Source organism: Schistocerca gregaria, chromosome 1 (genome assembly GCF_023897955.1).
Source record: "Schistocerca gregaria isolate iqSchGreg1 chromosome 1, iqSchGreg1.2, whole genome shotgun sequence".
NCBI lineage: Eukaryota > Metazoa > Arthropoda > Insecta > Orthoptera > Acrididae > Schistocerca > Schistocerca gregaria.
This window is the reverse complement of record NC_064920.1, coordinates 941879753-941896648: the sequence shown is the minus strand read 5'-3', so window position 1 is coordinate 941896648 and position 16896 is coordinate 941879753. Positions and strand designations below refer to the sequence as shown.

At 40.7% G+C, this 16896-nt stretch overlaps 1 protein-coding gene across 1 annotated transcript in view; it reads right to left on the bottom strand.

The window, feature by feature from the left end:
* The window catches only part of LOC126275659 (short/branched chain specific acyl-CoA dehydrogenase, mitochondrial), a 55961-nt gene that overhangs the window by 22902 nt on the left and 16163 nt on the right, over nucleotides 1-16896 (bottom strand). Inside the window, exons 2-4 of the mRNA XM_049977216.1 lie at nucleotides 16017-16158; nucleotides 12140-12240; nucleotides 5798-6004 (exon numbers count right to left, since the gene is read on the bottom strand). Coding sequence (XP_049833173.1) covers nucleotides 5798-6004; nucleotides 12140-12240; nucleotides 16017-16158 — 450 coding nt within the window. The remainder of the gene's footprint in view (nucleotides 1-5797; nucleotides 6005-12139; nucleotides 12241-16016; nucleotides 16159-16896) is intronic.

The following is a 16896-nucleotide window of genomic DNA, read 5'->3' as shown; positions in this document are numbered from 1 at the left end:
TCCTGTCAGTGTGTTCATAAATTTTCTTTGAATGCTCTTTATCTCGTTTTGCCCTCTTATTAATTTTGTTCCTTAAGGTCTTGTTCATTACTTCTCCATCCTCTGGGTTTTCATACTGTCTTCTTTCCTTTTATCATATTTACGACTTCCTGACTTACCCATTCTTTCCTAGTCTCCTGTTTGTTATTTCCTAATAACACTTCTGACGAGTTGAAAATGAATTTCTTTATTGTAATCCGTTTCTGTTCTACCCTCTTGTGTTATCTAGTATCCTCACTGGCGCTGTTTGTTTGTGTCATGTACTGATTTTGGGTAGACTCATCTTTTAACTTAGATATCTGCCAGCTTTCTCTTTTTCCACCTTTAATCTTTTGAACTTTAGTTCACAGTGCATTATAACTAGTTTGCGATAGCTGCTCACATCAGCTTCAGCGTACATTCTGCTGTCCTTCACCTGATTCTTGAATCTTTCTGTTGCCAGTATGTAGTCTATTTGTGCCCTTCGGACATCTGCTGGGGCTGTCCATGCATATCTCCTCCTTGGACGATGCTGGAATTTTCATATTATGTCGTATGCATAACTCTACAAATCACTCTCCTCTTCATTTATTTATCCCAATTCGTATTTACCAAGTGTATTTCCTTCTGTTCCTCCTCCTACTGCTACATTACAATCTTCACGTAAAATAGTTTTCTTTGCCCTTTATTTTCTCTAACAACTACTTAGCTCCTCATAACATTTTTTCCACCACTTCCTCTTCCTCTTCTGTTGCTGGCACATAGGCTTTAACTGTCACATTTTCCTTTGGCATAGTTTCAATTCTTACTACAATTATTCATTGTATTTGCAAAAATCCCTTTATTCTGTTTCCCAGTGTCTTATGTATGATTATGCCCACTCCTCCTCTACTGTCTGCTGTATCAGAATGGATTACTCTTTTCATTTTCATTCCTGAGGTCTCCAGGTAGTGGCTACCTCATTTCTGCTAAACCTAATATGTCTGAATTTAATTTTTCGATCTCCACTATCAACTTCTGTAATCTCCCAATCTGGAGTAAGGTTATCATATTCTAGGTACCAATTCTTCTCTCTTTGTTGTGTTTTCCTGATTTAATTCCTCGAGCTGTCCTCTTCCAGAGATCCAGAATCTTTAATGGAGTGATTTCCCATTTCCTTCTCCATCCTACGCCGTTGGCCTTCTAGTGGCTCACATGCCTTTAGGGACAGTTTCCAATCCCAGGAGCAGGAGAGTGCCCTGTACCTATACCCGCTCATCCACCCTCCAAAGAGGCTGTTGGCACTTGGTACAGGCGGAGGGGATCACTTATACTGGTGGTCACTCGGCCTATGGCTGCAGTTTATTACTATAATATCAGCAGTAATACATAACTATAACAAATCAGCAGTCACAGAGTACTTCTTAAATGTTATGGGCAAACTACACTCCTGGAAATGGAAAAAAGAACACATTGACACCGGTGTGTCAGACCCACCATACTTGCTCCGGACACTGCGAGAGGGCTGTACAAGCAATGATCACACGCACGGCACAGCGGACACACCAGGAACCGCAGTGTTGGCCGTCGAATGGCGCTAGCTGCGCAGCATTTGTGCACCGCCGCCGTCAGTGTCAGCCAGTTTGCCGTGGCATACGGAGCTCCATCGCAGTCTTTAACACTGCTAGCATGCCGCGACAGCGTGGACGTGAACCGTATGTGCGGTTGACGGACTTTGAGCGAGGGCGTATAGTGGGCATGCGGGAGGCCGGGTGGTAGTACCGCCGAATTGCTCAACACGTGGGGCGTGAGGTCTCCACAGTACATCGATGTTGTCGCCAGTGGTCGGCGGAAGGTGCACGTGCCCGTCGACCTGGGACCGGACCGCAGCGACGCACGGATGCACGCCAAGACCGTAGGATCCTACGCAGTGCCATAGGGGACCGCACCGCCACTTCCCAGCAAATTAGGGACACTGTTGCTCCTGGGGTATCGGCGAGGACCATTCGCAACCGTCTCCATAGACACTGGGCTACGGTCCCGCACACCGTTAGGCCGTCTTCCGCTCACGCCCCAACATCGTGCAGCCCGCCTCCAGTGGTGTCGCGACAGGCGTGAATGGAGGGACGACACGTCTTCAGAGATGAGAGTCGCTTCTGCCTTGGTGCCAATGATGGTCGTATGCGTGTTTGGCGCCGTGCAGGTGAGCGCCACAATCAGGACTGCATACGACCTAGGCACACAAGGCCAACACCCGGCATCATGGTGTGGGGGAGCGATCTCTTACACTGGCCGTACACCTCTGGTGATAGTCGAGGGGACACTGAATAGTGCACGGTACATCCAAACCGTCATCGAACCCATCGTTCTACCATTCCTAGACCGGCAAGGGAACTTGCTGTTCCAACAGGACACTGCACGTCCGTATGTATCCCATGCCACACAACGTGCTCTAGAAGGTGTAAGTCAACTACCCTGGCCAGCAAGATCTCCGGATCTGTCCCCCATTGAGCATGTTTGGGACTGGATGAAGCGTCGTCTCACGGGGTCTGCACGTCCAGCACGAACGCTGGTCCAACTGAGGTGCCAGGTGGAAATGGCATGGCAAGCCGTTCCACAGGACTACATCCAGCATCTCTACGATCGTCTCCATGGGAGAATAGCAGCCTGCATTGCTGCGAAAGGTGGATATACACTGTACTAGTGCTGACATTGTGCATGCTCTGTTGCCTGTGTCTATGTGCCTGTGGTTCTGTCCGTGTGATCATGTGATATAGCTGACCCAGGAATGTGTCAATAAAGTTTCCCCTTCCTGGGACAATAAATTCACGGTGTTCTTATTTCAATTTCCAGGAGTGTATATAACATACATAGGACACAATTTCAGACAATCAGTGAATGAACCCAGATACATAGAAAACAAAGCAAGAAAAAACATAGTAGATTCCCCACAAAGGCAAAGCTAAAAATGCCTATAGTTGAAGATACGTTTTATGTTCTCATGTAAATACTTACTTAATTCATACGAAACAATAGGAAGTTCAATGTTGTTCTTTGTCTGTCACTCTCGTCCTTTACAATTTACAATTGTACAAGTTTGTAAATATCTAAGACGGACCTCCAACTACATTTTCGATGCCCTTTCCATGGCTTTATTGTTTTCTCCAAACTTTCAAGGTTTTTTTTTCCTTTTTATTCCAAAGACTTTATGGTCAACCTCTGATTCTTCATTAATCTCATTTCTTTCTTTTATATCTTTTGCATTCCCTAATCTTGCAACAGTATTTGGTAAACATTTAATTATTGTTATTATGATTTCATTTTTCAATCATGTGCACACTTTGTAACACATCAGTCCAGCATGGACTGAACCTCGTATAAAGGATATGTTGAGTCACAGACACGCACAAAGAAACCATTGCTGTACAGTTAAGCTTTCCACTAAAAGGCTTTCTCCCGAAATACAGAGCACGTACACATAAGCACTGGTTCTGGCCACTGTGGACCAGTTTCTGAACAATTGCAATAGCTATTTCCGATTTTTTTTTTTTTTTGTACCAAACCTATGCATTGCTCTCTTTTTTCTATTTTGATATCCTTAAAGAGGCTACTGTTGGTCTATCGAGTATGACTCCCAAGGCTCTAAAACAAATCAGTGATCACTATTACCATTTATAAAGACTGCAGATATAGAGGTTTGTGTGTTTACATTAAGTTGAGAGCTACACCTGCAGTGGTGTAGTTAGTGGAAGGACCTCCCAAGTGGGAGAGGTCTCAGCAAATGAAACAAAGTGTCTCCCACAATTTTCTACTTCTTCCACATCTCATTCCATGCATCTTAACTGTCCATACCATTGCCATCCAAGCAGACATAGTTTGGTAGAAAGACACAGAAGAGCGGCTTATCAGCTCACATCACAGACGCCATGGAGGGTAGACGTCTGCAACCTTCTCGAAATACATTATTTTCTGCAGTACAAAACCGACTGACATTGACTAAACCATGAATATGATGCCCATTTGCCAGTATAAGTTCGTATATACTTGTTTTGTAAATTAAACTGCCTTTTGCTGCTGCTATTTAGTTTATTTCTCCCATACGCGTTTCACCTTTTCTTGTTTTAAGGCATCATCAGTGGAATCGACAAAGATACATTTTTGTTTAGTTTTAGATTATTAAGAAGTTCACGTCGCGATTTTTTTTTTAAAAAAGTAGTAACCATACTTTCTGCGCAGCATGCATTGCTTTTTGAGCGCTGGGTGAACTGTTTTTAATCTTTACACTGATATATTTAGGTACAAGATCGTTACATTTGCATATGTTGTTGAATTTTATATGTAGTACGGTTTTATGGATGTTCAGATGAAGTCTTCTGAATTTTTGGTATAGGCCACCTGGAAATGCCTGGCATGGCGTGAATAACAAGTTTGTTTGCGTGGCCTTCTTCCGCAGCAAGCATATAAATACGAGAAATAAACTAAATAGCAGCAGCAAAAGGCAGTTTAATTTACAAAACAAGTATTTATATGCTTGCTGCGGAAGATGGCCACGCAAACAAACTTGTTATAAGTTCGTATGTTCACTGGTTGTGACACTGTACATTGACAATATTTACTTTTGGACTGTCTAATTACAAAAGCTGAAGATGGTTGTGACACTATCTATTCCATTTATTGAGAGTATTAAGATACCAGCCATTTTAATAAATTAGCTTTGCTAAGGTGTAAACATTGCTACAGCTACAACCAACAATTTGTATGGATTCTGTTTATGCTGCAAAATAGCCGATTTGCTTTTGCATTTATATTTAAGAAAATGTTAATGATTATTTTACTCTACAAGTGTCCCAATTTATTTCAGTAGTTTGGGCACTACACTGACAAGACTATTAAAATAATGTGCTGGTAGGCCGCACGGTTAAAATGCATAATTCATACAGGGAGCTTGTGGGATAATTTTTTTTAGTCCACATTGGTTGAAGCTAGGAAATTCATAATAAAATCACTAACTGGTTAAGTTGAATAAGTAACGAGAGATGTCTTAGTACTCTCTGCTGTTACTTGCAACATTAGGTTAAAATATTGGATAGGAGGCTAATCATATTCTTTAGAAGATGTTTCACAAATTTTCTTTCTTGGAAAGAGTTCAGAAGTAAAGATTAATGCACAGGCATATTTTTTTAAGGGGAACTATATCTACAAAATGTTATGAAGCCCCCTGGCCTTAAATACCAGATCTGAATTTTTGGACTCTAAAGCTGCAAATGCATAATAGCCCACTGTGTATGGTGTGTCGGAAGGAGCCATGTTAATACATGTCCAGCATAGGATGAAAAAACCTGGCACTGAGTAAGGCACTGGATTTGTACGCAAGAGGAGTGTTGATCTCTCTACTCAACCCTCCACATTTGCATGCTAAAACACTTATGCCTAATCCTCAGATGGTTGCCTCAAAAAGGTTATAGTTTATTTCATCCTGATCTCATTCAACCCAAGTTTTTAATACATTTCTAAAGATAATGAACTTGCCAACGGCATGTTCAAACTTAATATTCCTTCCATCCTTATAATGCGGGTATGATGTGTCATATTCAACAAAGTAAACAATCAAAATACGTAAAAAAATAAAATAACAAAATTAAAAAAATCCAATTTTAGCAATTTGTTTTGCAATTGTTACTCTACTGCACTAAATCAAAATAATCCTATAAAGGACACCACTTTTTTTCCTTTTTTCTCCCAGGATACAGCATCAGGTATAATATATTGATAACAAATGTCTGTTGATGCTATACTATACCGTGTTTTGTGCCAGCCGTGGTAAGTACTTCTCCTTCTGCTCCTTTGTGCCAATTTTCTTTATAAGTGAATTAACCAATGTGTTATGTATGTCAACCAAGGCAGACACAGAAGGGTCAACTTTTGCCAATTCTTCCACTGCCAGCATAGTTGCAAAGAAGGACAGTCCTGATCCACCATATTCGCTTTCTATTTCCATTCCCATTAGCTGGAAAAAAAGTCAACAATGAAGGGAATTTTTTTCAAATTTTCACATATTTATTATAGATATAATGAGTAATTTATTTCTCTCTCGTCATATGCCCAATAATTACACTCATTTGTAAAGGCAAGAACAAGAGCAGGAGGCCATGGAAAGGGATAGGGGCTGGTACAAGAGAAGAATTCTAGCTCTGAGTCTCAAATTACAATTAATTTAGTCAGTTCCTTGAGTAACATACACATAAGAAGGAAGGAGATGGTTTCATATCCAGTAACGAGGGGCAGTGTACCACATGAAGAACTAGCCAATAGCAATCAATCTGTGGGACTTTTATCTGTACTCTGGGGTAATTGAAGTGCATTTATTTCTAATTTTCATGTTAGTTTTGTTATGGTTTGGCTCGTGAACCACTGCAATATTATCCATGAGGCATATACGCTAGTGTGACAAGCATTACATTAACAACTTTCACATTTCCTCCTGTTATCAAATTGGCGATTTCTTGATGCCTCGTGAAATGTCGTATCAATTAATCCCCTTTTTGGTGTTGTGGTTCAATACATTTTTCCCTCCATGATTTGATCAGTATATCTTTAATAGTTATCTAATCTACCCTACTAATCTTCTTCTGTGAAACCACTCTTTGAAGCTTTTATTCTCTTCTTGCCTGCACTGTTTATTGTCCACATTCAACTTTCAAATAAGATTACATTTGAGTCAACTACTCTCAAGGATGATTTCCTAGCACTTAAATTTATATTTGATGTCGACAAAACTCTTTTTAATAAATGCTTACCTTGCTATTGTTATTCTGCATTTATATCCTCCCCACTTTGGACATTGTCAGTTATTTTGCAGCCCAGCAAAACTCATCTACCACTTTTAGTGTCTCCTTTCCTAATTTAATTCCCTTTGTACTCCCCGATTTCATTTGTATACATTCTATCACCCTTGTTTAAGTTCATCTCATAATCTCGTTTCATGACACTATCCATTTCTCTAAACTGCTCTTCCAGTCACTTGCAAACTCCTCGATTTCCTTTAATGCTTGTTCAACATACACATTGAATAACATCAGGGATACACTACACTCCTATCTCACTCTCTTCTGTATCACTGTTTCCCTTTCATGTCCTGCAGCTCTCATAACTGCAGTCAGGTTTCCGTACTCATTATAGATAACCTTTCACCTATATTTTGTCCCCGATCCTTCAAAACGTTTTCCAGTAAACATTTTCATACCTTTCTGTAAATCTACAAATGCTATAAAGTATGCTCATCTTTCTTCAGTCTTTTCTCCTAACTTAAACAATAGTGGTGAGTTGTTATTCACAGTTTCATTTTACATTTGAAGTGATGTTCACAAAGAAGGAAAATTATGGGTCAGCTGAACCTACGGGTACCAGATGTGGGTCATTCCATTACGTTATCTACATCTACGTCTACATCTGTATTCTGCAAACCACCACGAAGTGCATGGCAATGGGTACATTCCGTTGTACCAGTTATTATGGTTTCTTTCCTTTTCAGTCACTTATGGAGCACGGCAAGAATGGTTGGCTGGCTGGCTCTGTGCATGCTGTAATTATTCTAATTTTGTCCTCACGATCCCTATGTGAACAATATGCAGTGGTGGTTGTATATTCCTAGAGTTATCATTTAAAGCCAGTTCTTGAAACTATGTTGGAAGACTTTTTTGAAAAGGTTTACATCTATCTTAAACAGTCTGCCAGTTCAGTTTCTTCAGTATATCTGTGGTGCTCTCCCATGGATCAAACACACCTATGACCATTTGTGCTGTCCTCTGTATATGTTCAACATCCCCTGTTAGTCCTATTTGGTATGGGTTCAACACACTTTAGCAATATTCTAGAATGGATTGCACGAATAATTTGTAAGCTATCTTCTTTGTAGACTGACTGCACTTCCCCAGTAGTCTATCTATAAACTGAAGTCCACCATTTGCTTTACCAACAACTAAGCCTATCCCTACAAAGTATTACACCCAGGTGTTTGTACGAGTTGATTGATTCGAACTATGACTCACTGATATTATAGGCATAGGATACTATGTGTTTTTGTTTTGTGAAGTGCACAATTTTACATTTTGGAACATTTAGAACAAGTTGCCAATCTCTGCACCAAGCTGAAATCTTGTCAAGATCTGACTGAATATTTGTGCAGCTTCTTTCAGGCAGTACTTCATTACAGACAACTTCATCATCTGCAAAAAGTCTGAAGTTACTATTAACAAGTCTACGAGGTCATTAATATACAACATGAACAGCAAGGGTCCCAACACATTTCCCTGGGGCACACCTGGAGTTACTTCTGCATCTGATGGTGACTCTCCATCCAAGACAACATACTGTGTCCTCTCTACCAAAATGTCCTCAATCAAATCAAAAATTACACTTTATACCCCATATGATTGAATGTTTGACAATAAGCAAGGGTGTACTGAGTCAAATGCTTTTCAGAAATCAAGAATTTATATGACAACCTTGATCCAAAGCTATCAGTATGTCGTGAGAAAAGTGCAAGTTGTGTTTCACATGATAAACATTTTCGAAAACCATGCTGGCTGGCACTGAAGAGGTCATTCTGTTCAAGATATCTCATTATGTTTGAGCTCAGAATATGTTGTAAGATTCAATTTATCAAGGATATTGGATGGTACTTTCGTGGATCACTTCTACCACCCTTCTTGAAGACGAGTGTGACGTGCACTTTTTTTTCCCCAAGAACTGGGAATGGTTTTTTGTTAAGGGATCTACGATAGATTATAGTTAGAAGAGGGGTTAACTCAGCTGAAAATTCAGTACAGCATCAGATGGGGATTCCGTCAGGCCTTAGAGCTCCTTTAAATTTTAACGATTTCAGCTTTTTCTTGGCACAACTGACATTAATACTTATTTCACTCATCTTTTCAGTGGTACAAGAATTAAATTGGGGGAAAATCTCCTGGGTAAAAAGAAATGTGAAAACAGAGTTAAGCATTTCAGCTTTTGCTTTGCTACCCTAAATTTCAGTTACTGCCCCATTTGCTAGAGAACGACTAACGTTGGTGCCACTAACAGCTTTTATCTATGATCAGAATTTCATTGGTTTTTGTGAAGGATCATTTGACAGTATTCTGCTATGGTAGACACTGAAGGCATCATGCATCGCTACCCTGACAAGTCAAACAAATTTCATTCAGCATATCTCCATGTAAAGCCCTATGCTTTGTTTTACATCTATTATTCAGTAATCTTTGTTTCCTTAGAGGTTTCTTTACAGTGACTATACCATAGGGTTCCCTACCATTAGGAACTTGTCTTCTGGGTACATATCTATCAGTGCAGCTATTCTTTCAAACTTGAGCCATCATGCCCCTACCCTGGGAGGAAAGTTTCATGTTCCTCACTGAGATATGGAACTACTGAGTTTTTTTACCTGATTTACTGAACATACATCTCTTTTTGCTTGTTTTTGTTGACCTTAGTACTTTGGTAATCATTGTTGCCACAACAGTGTCATGGTCACATACCAGTTTTGAAGTGGACGTCCTCAAAGAGGTCAGGTCTATTTGTTACCATTAGATCCGATATATTATCATCACAAAAGAGGGGTTCCGAATGATGTAATACAAGTGCTAACATGACGTAGAACAGGACATCAATTCTTTTATTCTCTCTCTCTCTCTCTCTCTCTCTCTCTCTCTCTCTCTCTCTCTCTCTCTCTCTCTCTCTCTCGTTTTGCACATTTGTTGGAAAGCAGGCTGTGGTGAAACTTGATCAGTTGCATAGCCTAAGATATGGGTTAGGCTGAAATGTCACTACAGTATTTGGTTGTAAGTTGAGGAAGCCAATGAATATGAAATCCCTGTAGCATAAACCAGGGCATATGTTAGATTGGAAGGTAACATTTCAGTTATAGTAGCATATTGGAAAAACTGACTTAACAAGAGTGCCACATTTCAATTTGTCTTCGAGAGTAGGGGGGAGGGGGGGGGGGGGAGGTTCAGGTAAAAATATTCCTTACTAAAGAGAATTTTTTCCACTTGGAAAAGTCGGCTTTTTGTCTTTGAAAATGCTAGAATTCCATTGTATAGTAACAATTTATCAAAAATAATTACGAGATTTGATGTGATTTGTGATGAAACCCAGTCCCTGAGTCAAGAAAGACATGAGCAGCAATTCAACCTGGGCCCCAATTACTACAGGCAGGAATGCTAACCAACTTTGTAATGTGTGACTGAATTCTTCATACTCTCTCAATAACCTTATGGCATTAGCAATTTGGTGGATGATTGCTTTGCATTGATCTAAAGCAGTGGTTCCCAACCTTTCTGAGGACATGCAGGTGCTACTGCAGTGTGGTAGTCTTACATACACTAAGGCAGTGCAGCTACTCAACGTGGTATGGACCCAACAAGTCTGAAGTCACCTACAGAAATATTCAGCCATATTGCCTCTACAACCATCCATAACTGTGCAAAGTTTTGCATGGGCAAGATTCTGTGCACCCACTGACCTGCTGATTATGTCCCATAAATGTTCAATGGGATTCACGTACACCAATGTAGATGGCCAAATCATCCGCTCAAACTGTCCAGAATGTACTTCAAAACAATCATGAACATTTGTGGCCTGGTGAGAGGGTGCATTGTCATCCATAAAAATTCCATCATTGTTTGGGAACATGTTCACATCAGTTCAGTTGGACCAGAGGAACCAATCCATTCCAGTGTAAACACAGCCCACACCGTTATGGAGTCACCACCAGCTTGCACAGTGCTTTTTTTGACAACTTGTGTCCATGGCTTTGTGATGTCTGCAACAAACTCAAACTCTACCATCAGCTCTTACCAACCGAAATCAGGGCTCATCTGAGCCGGTCAGTCATCTATGGTCACAAGCCAAGGAGAAGCGCTGCAGGCGATGTCATGATGTTAGCAGAAGCACTTGCCTCTGTCATCTGCTGCCACAGCCCATTAACAACAAATTTTGCTGCACTGTCCAAATGAATATGTTCATTGTGCGTCCCACATTGATTTCTGTGGTTGTTTCATGCAGTGTTGCTTTTCTGTTGGCACTGACAACTCTATGCAAATGCCTCTATATTCTTGGTCATTAAGTGAAGGCCATCGGCTACTGTGTTGTCTGTGATGAGAGGGAATGCCTGAAATTTGATATTCTCGCCACACTCTTGACACTATGGATCTCCGAGTACTGAATTCCCTAAAGATTTCCGAAATGGGATGATCCATGCCTCTCACACTAACTACCATTCCATATTCAAATTCCTGTCATGTGACCATAATCATGTCGGACACCTTTCCGCTTTAATCACCCAAGTACAAACGATAGCTCCGCCAATACACTGCCCTTTTACACCTTGTTCAGGTGTACGATCATATGTATTGTGTGTGCATATCACTATCCCATGGCTCTTGATATCTCAGCACAGTTACTCTTGAGCTCTCAATTAGTTCTTTTATTGTCGTGAAGTGCATAATAAAGCAATTTCTGGTCTATTCTGGGAACTACCAACAGCTCTGAAAAGGCATTTTAATAACATATTTATGTGAATGTGATGTATAGTACAAAGTGTGTGTTTAGTATGTCGACTGTGTGGAAAATGTTCAGAAAGTCATAATATAGTGGAGATCCTGAGTGGCAAATAGGCACAATAAAAAGGATGTCACAAAATAAGCTTTTGGCCAACAAGGCCTTTGTTTAAAAAAAAACACCACACACACACACACACACACACACACACACACACACACACACACACACACACACACACACACACAAGTAAGTCTTTACAGATTGTATAGCTTCGTGACTGAAATATAATTGCACTATTATGTTTTTACCCCTCAGAAAATTTGATTTTGATTTCACCCCTTAGGGGGTAATTACACCCAGGTTGCGAACCACTCATCTGAAGGATAGTTACTGATTTAATGCTGGTGTAGAAGTGTACAGTAATGCTATTTGCAACCGGCCTCTGAGCCACAGGGTCACTCCTCACTATCTAACTTGTTTCCTGTGTTTCTAGGTGATAGAGACTCTACTGTGATTCTGCAAGACCAGCTCCCAACACTTTTCATTACCAAATAACAGTTAAAAATTTTAAATTGCAACTAACCCCATTTTCGAAGAGAGCATCCAGCACACTTTGGTCTATTTTATGTTCTTCATCCATCTTCTTGACAAGAGGTGCTATCTTTTCAGCTGCAAGCCGTGCCACTGCAAGAAAAGAGGAAAGCATTAGTCTTTTAGTTTCTACAGACAAAAAGATGCATGCATAGTTTTGGGTCAAGTTCTTTATATTATGTTATTTAAAAGCATAAAATGTGATGTAAAACTGTCTATTTCCTGGGAAAAGTCATCGCCATATCACAAGTATTCTGGGGTCAGTTTAATGTTCTCCAAAATTATTGTAGGGTATCAGATTCTGTAGTGGGCAGGTGTGGGCATTTCCCATCACGTACAGCTTGGAGACAGCTGATTTATTCATTCACCGATTTACAATAAAAAGTTTAGTACAGAAGCCTTGTGCCTGCATCCGGCAGGCTGGGTGGTGGGTTTTGAACCCATAGTCTTCCTTGGTCAATGCACTGTCAAAGATGCCAGTGGCTGCTGTTCCAAGCATGGCACAGAAGTGTGGGACCTTGCCTGATCGGCATTCCTGGGTGGTGGAAGTGCAGCTGCATCATGTGCTGGTGCGACACTCTGGCCTAGCTACGACAATAGAAATGAAGGTTGGTGGTCTGCCATGGCATGCATTGGCAGTGGTGACATCTGGGTATGAACCTGGGCCTCACGTCTGAAAATGTCCAACGGCTGGTGACATAGGGCCTTAGCTCGACCCATCCCAAGTAAGTGGTCCCATAGGATGGCGAACAGAGAGGGAGAGCAGCTCCAGTGTATGACGAATGAGCAAAGACAACCTGGTGCAATCACTATCCTACACCACTTGTCTGTGGATGGCCACTATTTATACGCATCACGGCAGGCTTGTTGACATGTCCATGCCCGTGTCAGGTACTCCACTTGTTACAATGCTGCCAAAGCATCCTGGGTTTTGGTAATTGCTGCACTAGCTGATTACAGCCAGCAGTGGAATTATGGCAATGAGCACTTACATGATGAGCTCACAACGACCATTAAATGGTACAACAACTTAATAGGGCATACTGTGATTCGTTCAGCTCAGTACCGTAGCAGTGGATTATGTAGCACTAAAACCAGCACTCTTTACACATTAGGGGCATCCTCAGTTAGAATGTCTTGTGACCTTGGGGTGTGCAGGTAGGTAGATGTAACCACAGTGGAAATTTGCTCATTTCACACCTTACCACTTCATTCTACCTTTGGCAAGAGCTGACAGCAACTGAGGCAGAACTTCAAATGGATGAACTGCAGGAGCTTTACTCTTAACACTGACCAGGGACATCACTTCAATCGTGTGATTGAAACCCTAGTATCACATAATGAATTTCTTCGTTTTACTTTTCAAAACATGGGCTGGTTAAAATCGCCCACTGCGAGGCGTGAAGGCAGCTTGGTTTTCCCTTTCTGTGCACCTTCTTGCCTCTCTAGGGCTTTGGAATTGCGTTCCGCATCTGCTGCCATGTGCCCCTTAAAACAATGGAAAAGTCTGGATAGCTGAAACATCCTCACCCAGGGTCAGTTTACATAACTCTGGGGGAGGAGGCATCTTCAAACCACAGATATCATCACAGGGCGACAATCCCATAATCTGATGCATGTTCGAGTTGTAAGCTGCTCAACATATGGCAGTAGAATGTCCCAGTCACTATGGCGACTGTTCACATAATCACTTAACATTCCGTTTTGTCCTGTACACTCGCTCTGTTCTCTCATTGACTTGTGGATGCAGTGCCCTTGTCCTCAACTTCTGAATCCATTAAGAGCCAACATAAATGCTTCATAAAGACATAAAATTAGTATTCTGATCAGTTACCATAGTTTCCAGAATGCCAAAATTCAAGATTCAGTGGTTAACCATTACCTGCACTAATGTCTCCACTAGTCAATTTGCCACAGCAATCAGATACATACTGCAAAAAGTGATGAATAATGGTTAAAACATGCCTATTCCCCATTGGTATTTGTGTGATGGGTCAAAGAATATTCATACCAATTATTTGAAACAGTTGCACGACTCTGCTGTTGGCTATGATCAGTTATTTGTGTACAAGGCACACAGTTTTTCACATCCTGCTTCGTGTTCTGCTTGTGTGTCCACCAGCAGTTTTATATTTATTGGTCCTGTGAATCATACCCTGTACGAGGGTACATAATGATATAGGACAAGTCAAATAATTTGCAATAAAGTTTAACAGAAAAATTGTTGTATGGTTTTCAGTTTTAGAACAACGACATTGCCCCACTTTATATCAAGCTTTTGCAGCTTTGGGTATGCATCTGTTACTGTACATTGATTAAAATGCCAACAGTCACAACAAAACTGGTATGCCTTACTCCCACCTGAGCTTTTCTTAGATACAATTCCTACTGGCACTCCTAAAGGTCTGGTACTTTCTTCTATCATCCCACTACATAGTTTGGTTTATAAATTCTTCCATAACCAGTTGAAGGTAATATGGAACTCTGTACGGATTCTTTTGCACTCTCAGAGGGAATCTTATGCTACATTATAGACTTCCTGGCACTAGTTCGAAAGAATTAAACAATTCCCCATATTCATCTAACAACTTATCCATCTCTTCCTTCTAAATGTGATACTTTTCTCCACAGTGTGGCTAGACAAAGATTGTCTTGCCTTATACTGTTCTGTATTCATATCCCTATCTACCTCTTCTTCCTCTGGTACCTCTAATAGTTTGGCCATCAGTGCATCTCGTCATAGCTCTACTTCCACTGAACCAAAATTATCTATGCTGATGGACACTAACCAGCTTCTGTCAACCTCTTACACATATGATCAACTATGGCACACAAAACACCCTGCAAGTCAATTCTAAGGGACCATGCATGCCATTTTGGTGGCTTCCTTGATGTTCGGGTATGCCTTGTGGCATTTCAGTATTTGAGCAGTAGTACCTAAACAGAGTTGCATACCACCCAGGCGCCATTCCAGATCGACTTGAGTGTGATGTTTACAGAGAAAATCCAGTCCTGGTGTGACATCATAGCTGTTGCAACTTGAGGAACTACTTCCACACGAGTCCAGAAGTTAATTAACACCAAAATTAATGAATGAACATTATCCCACCTATGCCACTCAGTTTACAATGAGGTGGGGTTCAAATTTCTTATCCCAAATACACCCAGACTAGCCAAAGATATCTGTGATCCTGTATCCAATAAAAAACTTACATAGCCTTCCTCCTACAAAGTCCATCCGCTACTAATTCCACACACAGATCTCCAGCACTGCACTACACCACCCTACGGGGGCTGCTGCACAGGCCACAGTGTTCCTGCTTATGTTTACTGTCCGGGTGTGAATCCCATCCTCTGTCAATCTACTTCGTTCCTGTGGAAACCTGTGTTGATATCCCCACTCTGAGCTTCCAGTCTTCTTACACCTTCCACATTGGGGTTCCCTATAGTTGCACCGAATATGCTGACAACACCAACATGTGACTTCTGTGTTAAAAACCACCCTCAAATCCCTAGATATGGTCACTACATCTATTTCTGCAAAAGCTGTCACAGTTGCCATGGCATTGACTTAGGAAATATAGCCACACTTTATGGGAAATTTCAGCTGACAAACACCACAGAAATGCAAACACCACCATTGGCTCTGCCTCTTGACGAATATCTTTGCTGGTGCTATCAATAATTCCATCAAGCTACACCACCAATCTTCAACCTTCTCAAATAGAGTTTCATAACTAAACAATTCTTAGATACACATTGCATAGGCAAGCAGGTAGTGGCATATTGATCTTAGAATTTAAGAAAGTTATGTTTTCTTGCTTTCTTATAGACATAAATTAAGACAATAGTTTATTAGAAAAACTAACCTGTTTCCTTCATCATTTGTTCCTCATCTGTGAAATCATAAAGAGAGGTTGGTTTTGAGACTGCCTCCACACCATCTGATAGAGACCTCTGGCACTGACGAATCTGTGGAGACAGCCTCAACCCATTTCTAGCAAACAACACCTGCAACATACAAAGCAAAGAAGAGACGGTTTAATATTTTTATATTCTGCTTAGGCTATTATAAATATTGGTGTTGATAGTTGAACTTAGCAAGACTGTGAATTTAAACTTAAACAAAGAAATCTTACGCAATGCATAATGTTTCAAGCACTGATACCCATTCATTAGTGTCTTTTGATTTCAACACTAACAAAAATCTGAATGTGCCAGAGCAAACTGATGTACTATCTGGATACTTTTTCCACTGCCTTCAATCAGCAGTCAGAAGAGTTCTGCCACGTGCATATGTATGTACATGTGCACGAGAGAGAGAAATTTGTTACCAGTACACAGGAAGTGAAATAGGAATAAAATACAGTCAAACAGAAGTAATACAGGAGTGGGTTTAATAATGAATAAGAAAATAGGAATGTGGGTAAGCTACTATGACCAACATAGTGAAAGTATTATCATAGCCAGGATAGACACGAAGGCCACACTCACAACAGTGATACAAGGTTACAGGCCAACTAACTGAGGAACCAGAATGAGATAGTAGAAAATGGAAGAAAAGGAAAAATAGTAGGTGAACATGGACTGGGGGTAAGGAATGCAAGAGGAAACCGACTGGTACAATTTTGCACAAAGCATAATTTAATCATCACTAACACTTTGTTTAAGAATCTTGAAAGAAAGTTGTACATATGGAAGAGACCTGTAGACACTAGATGTTTTCAGACTGATAACAAGACGCAGATT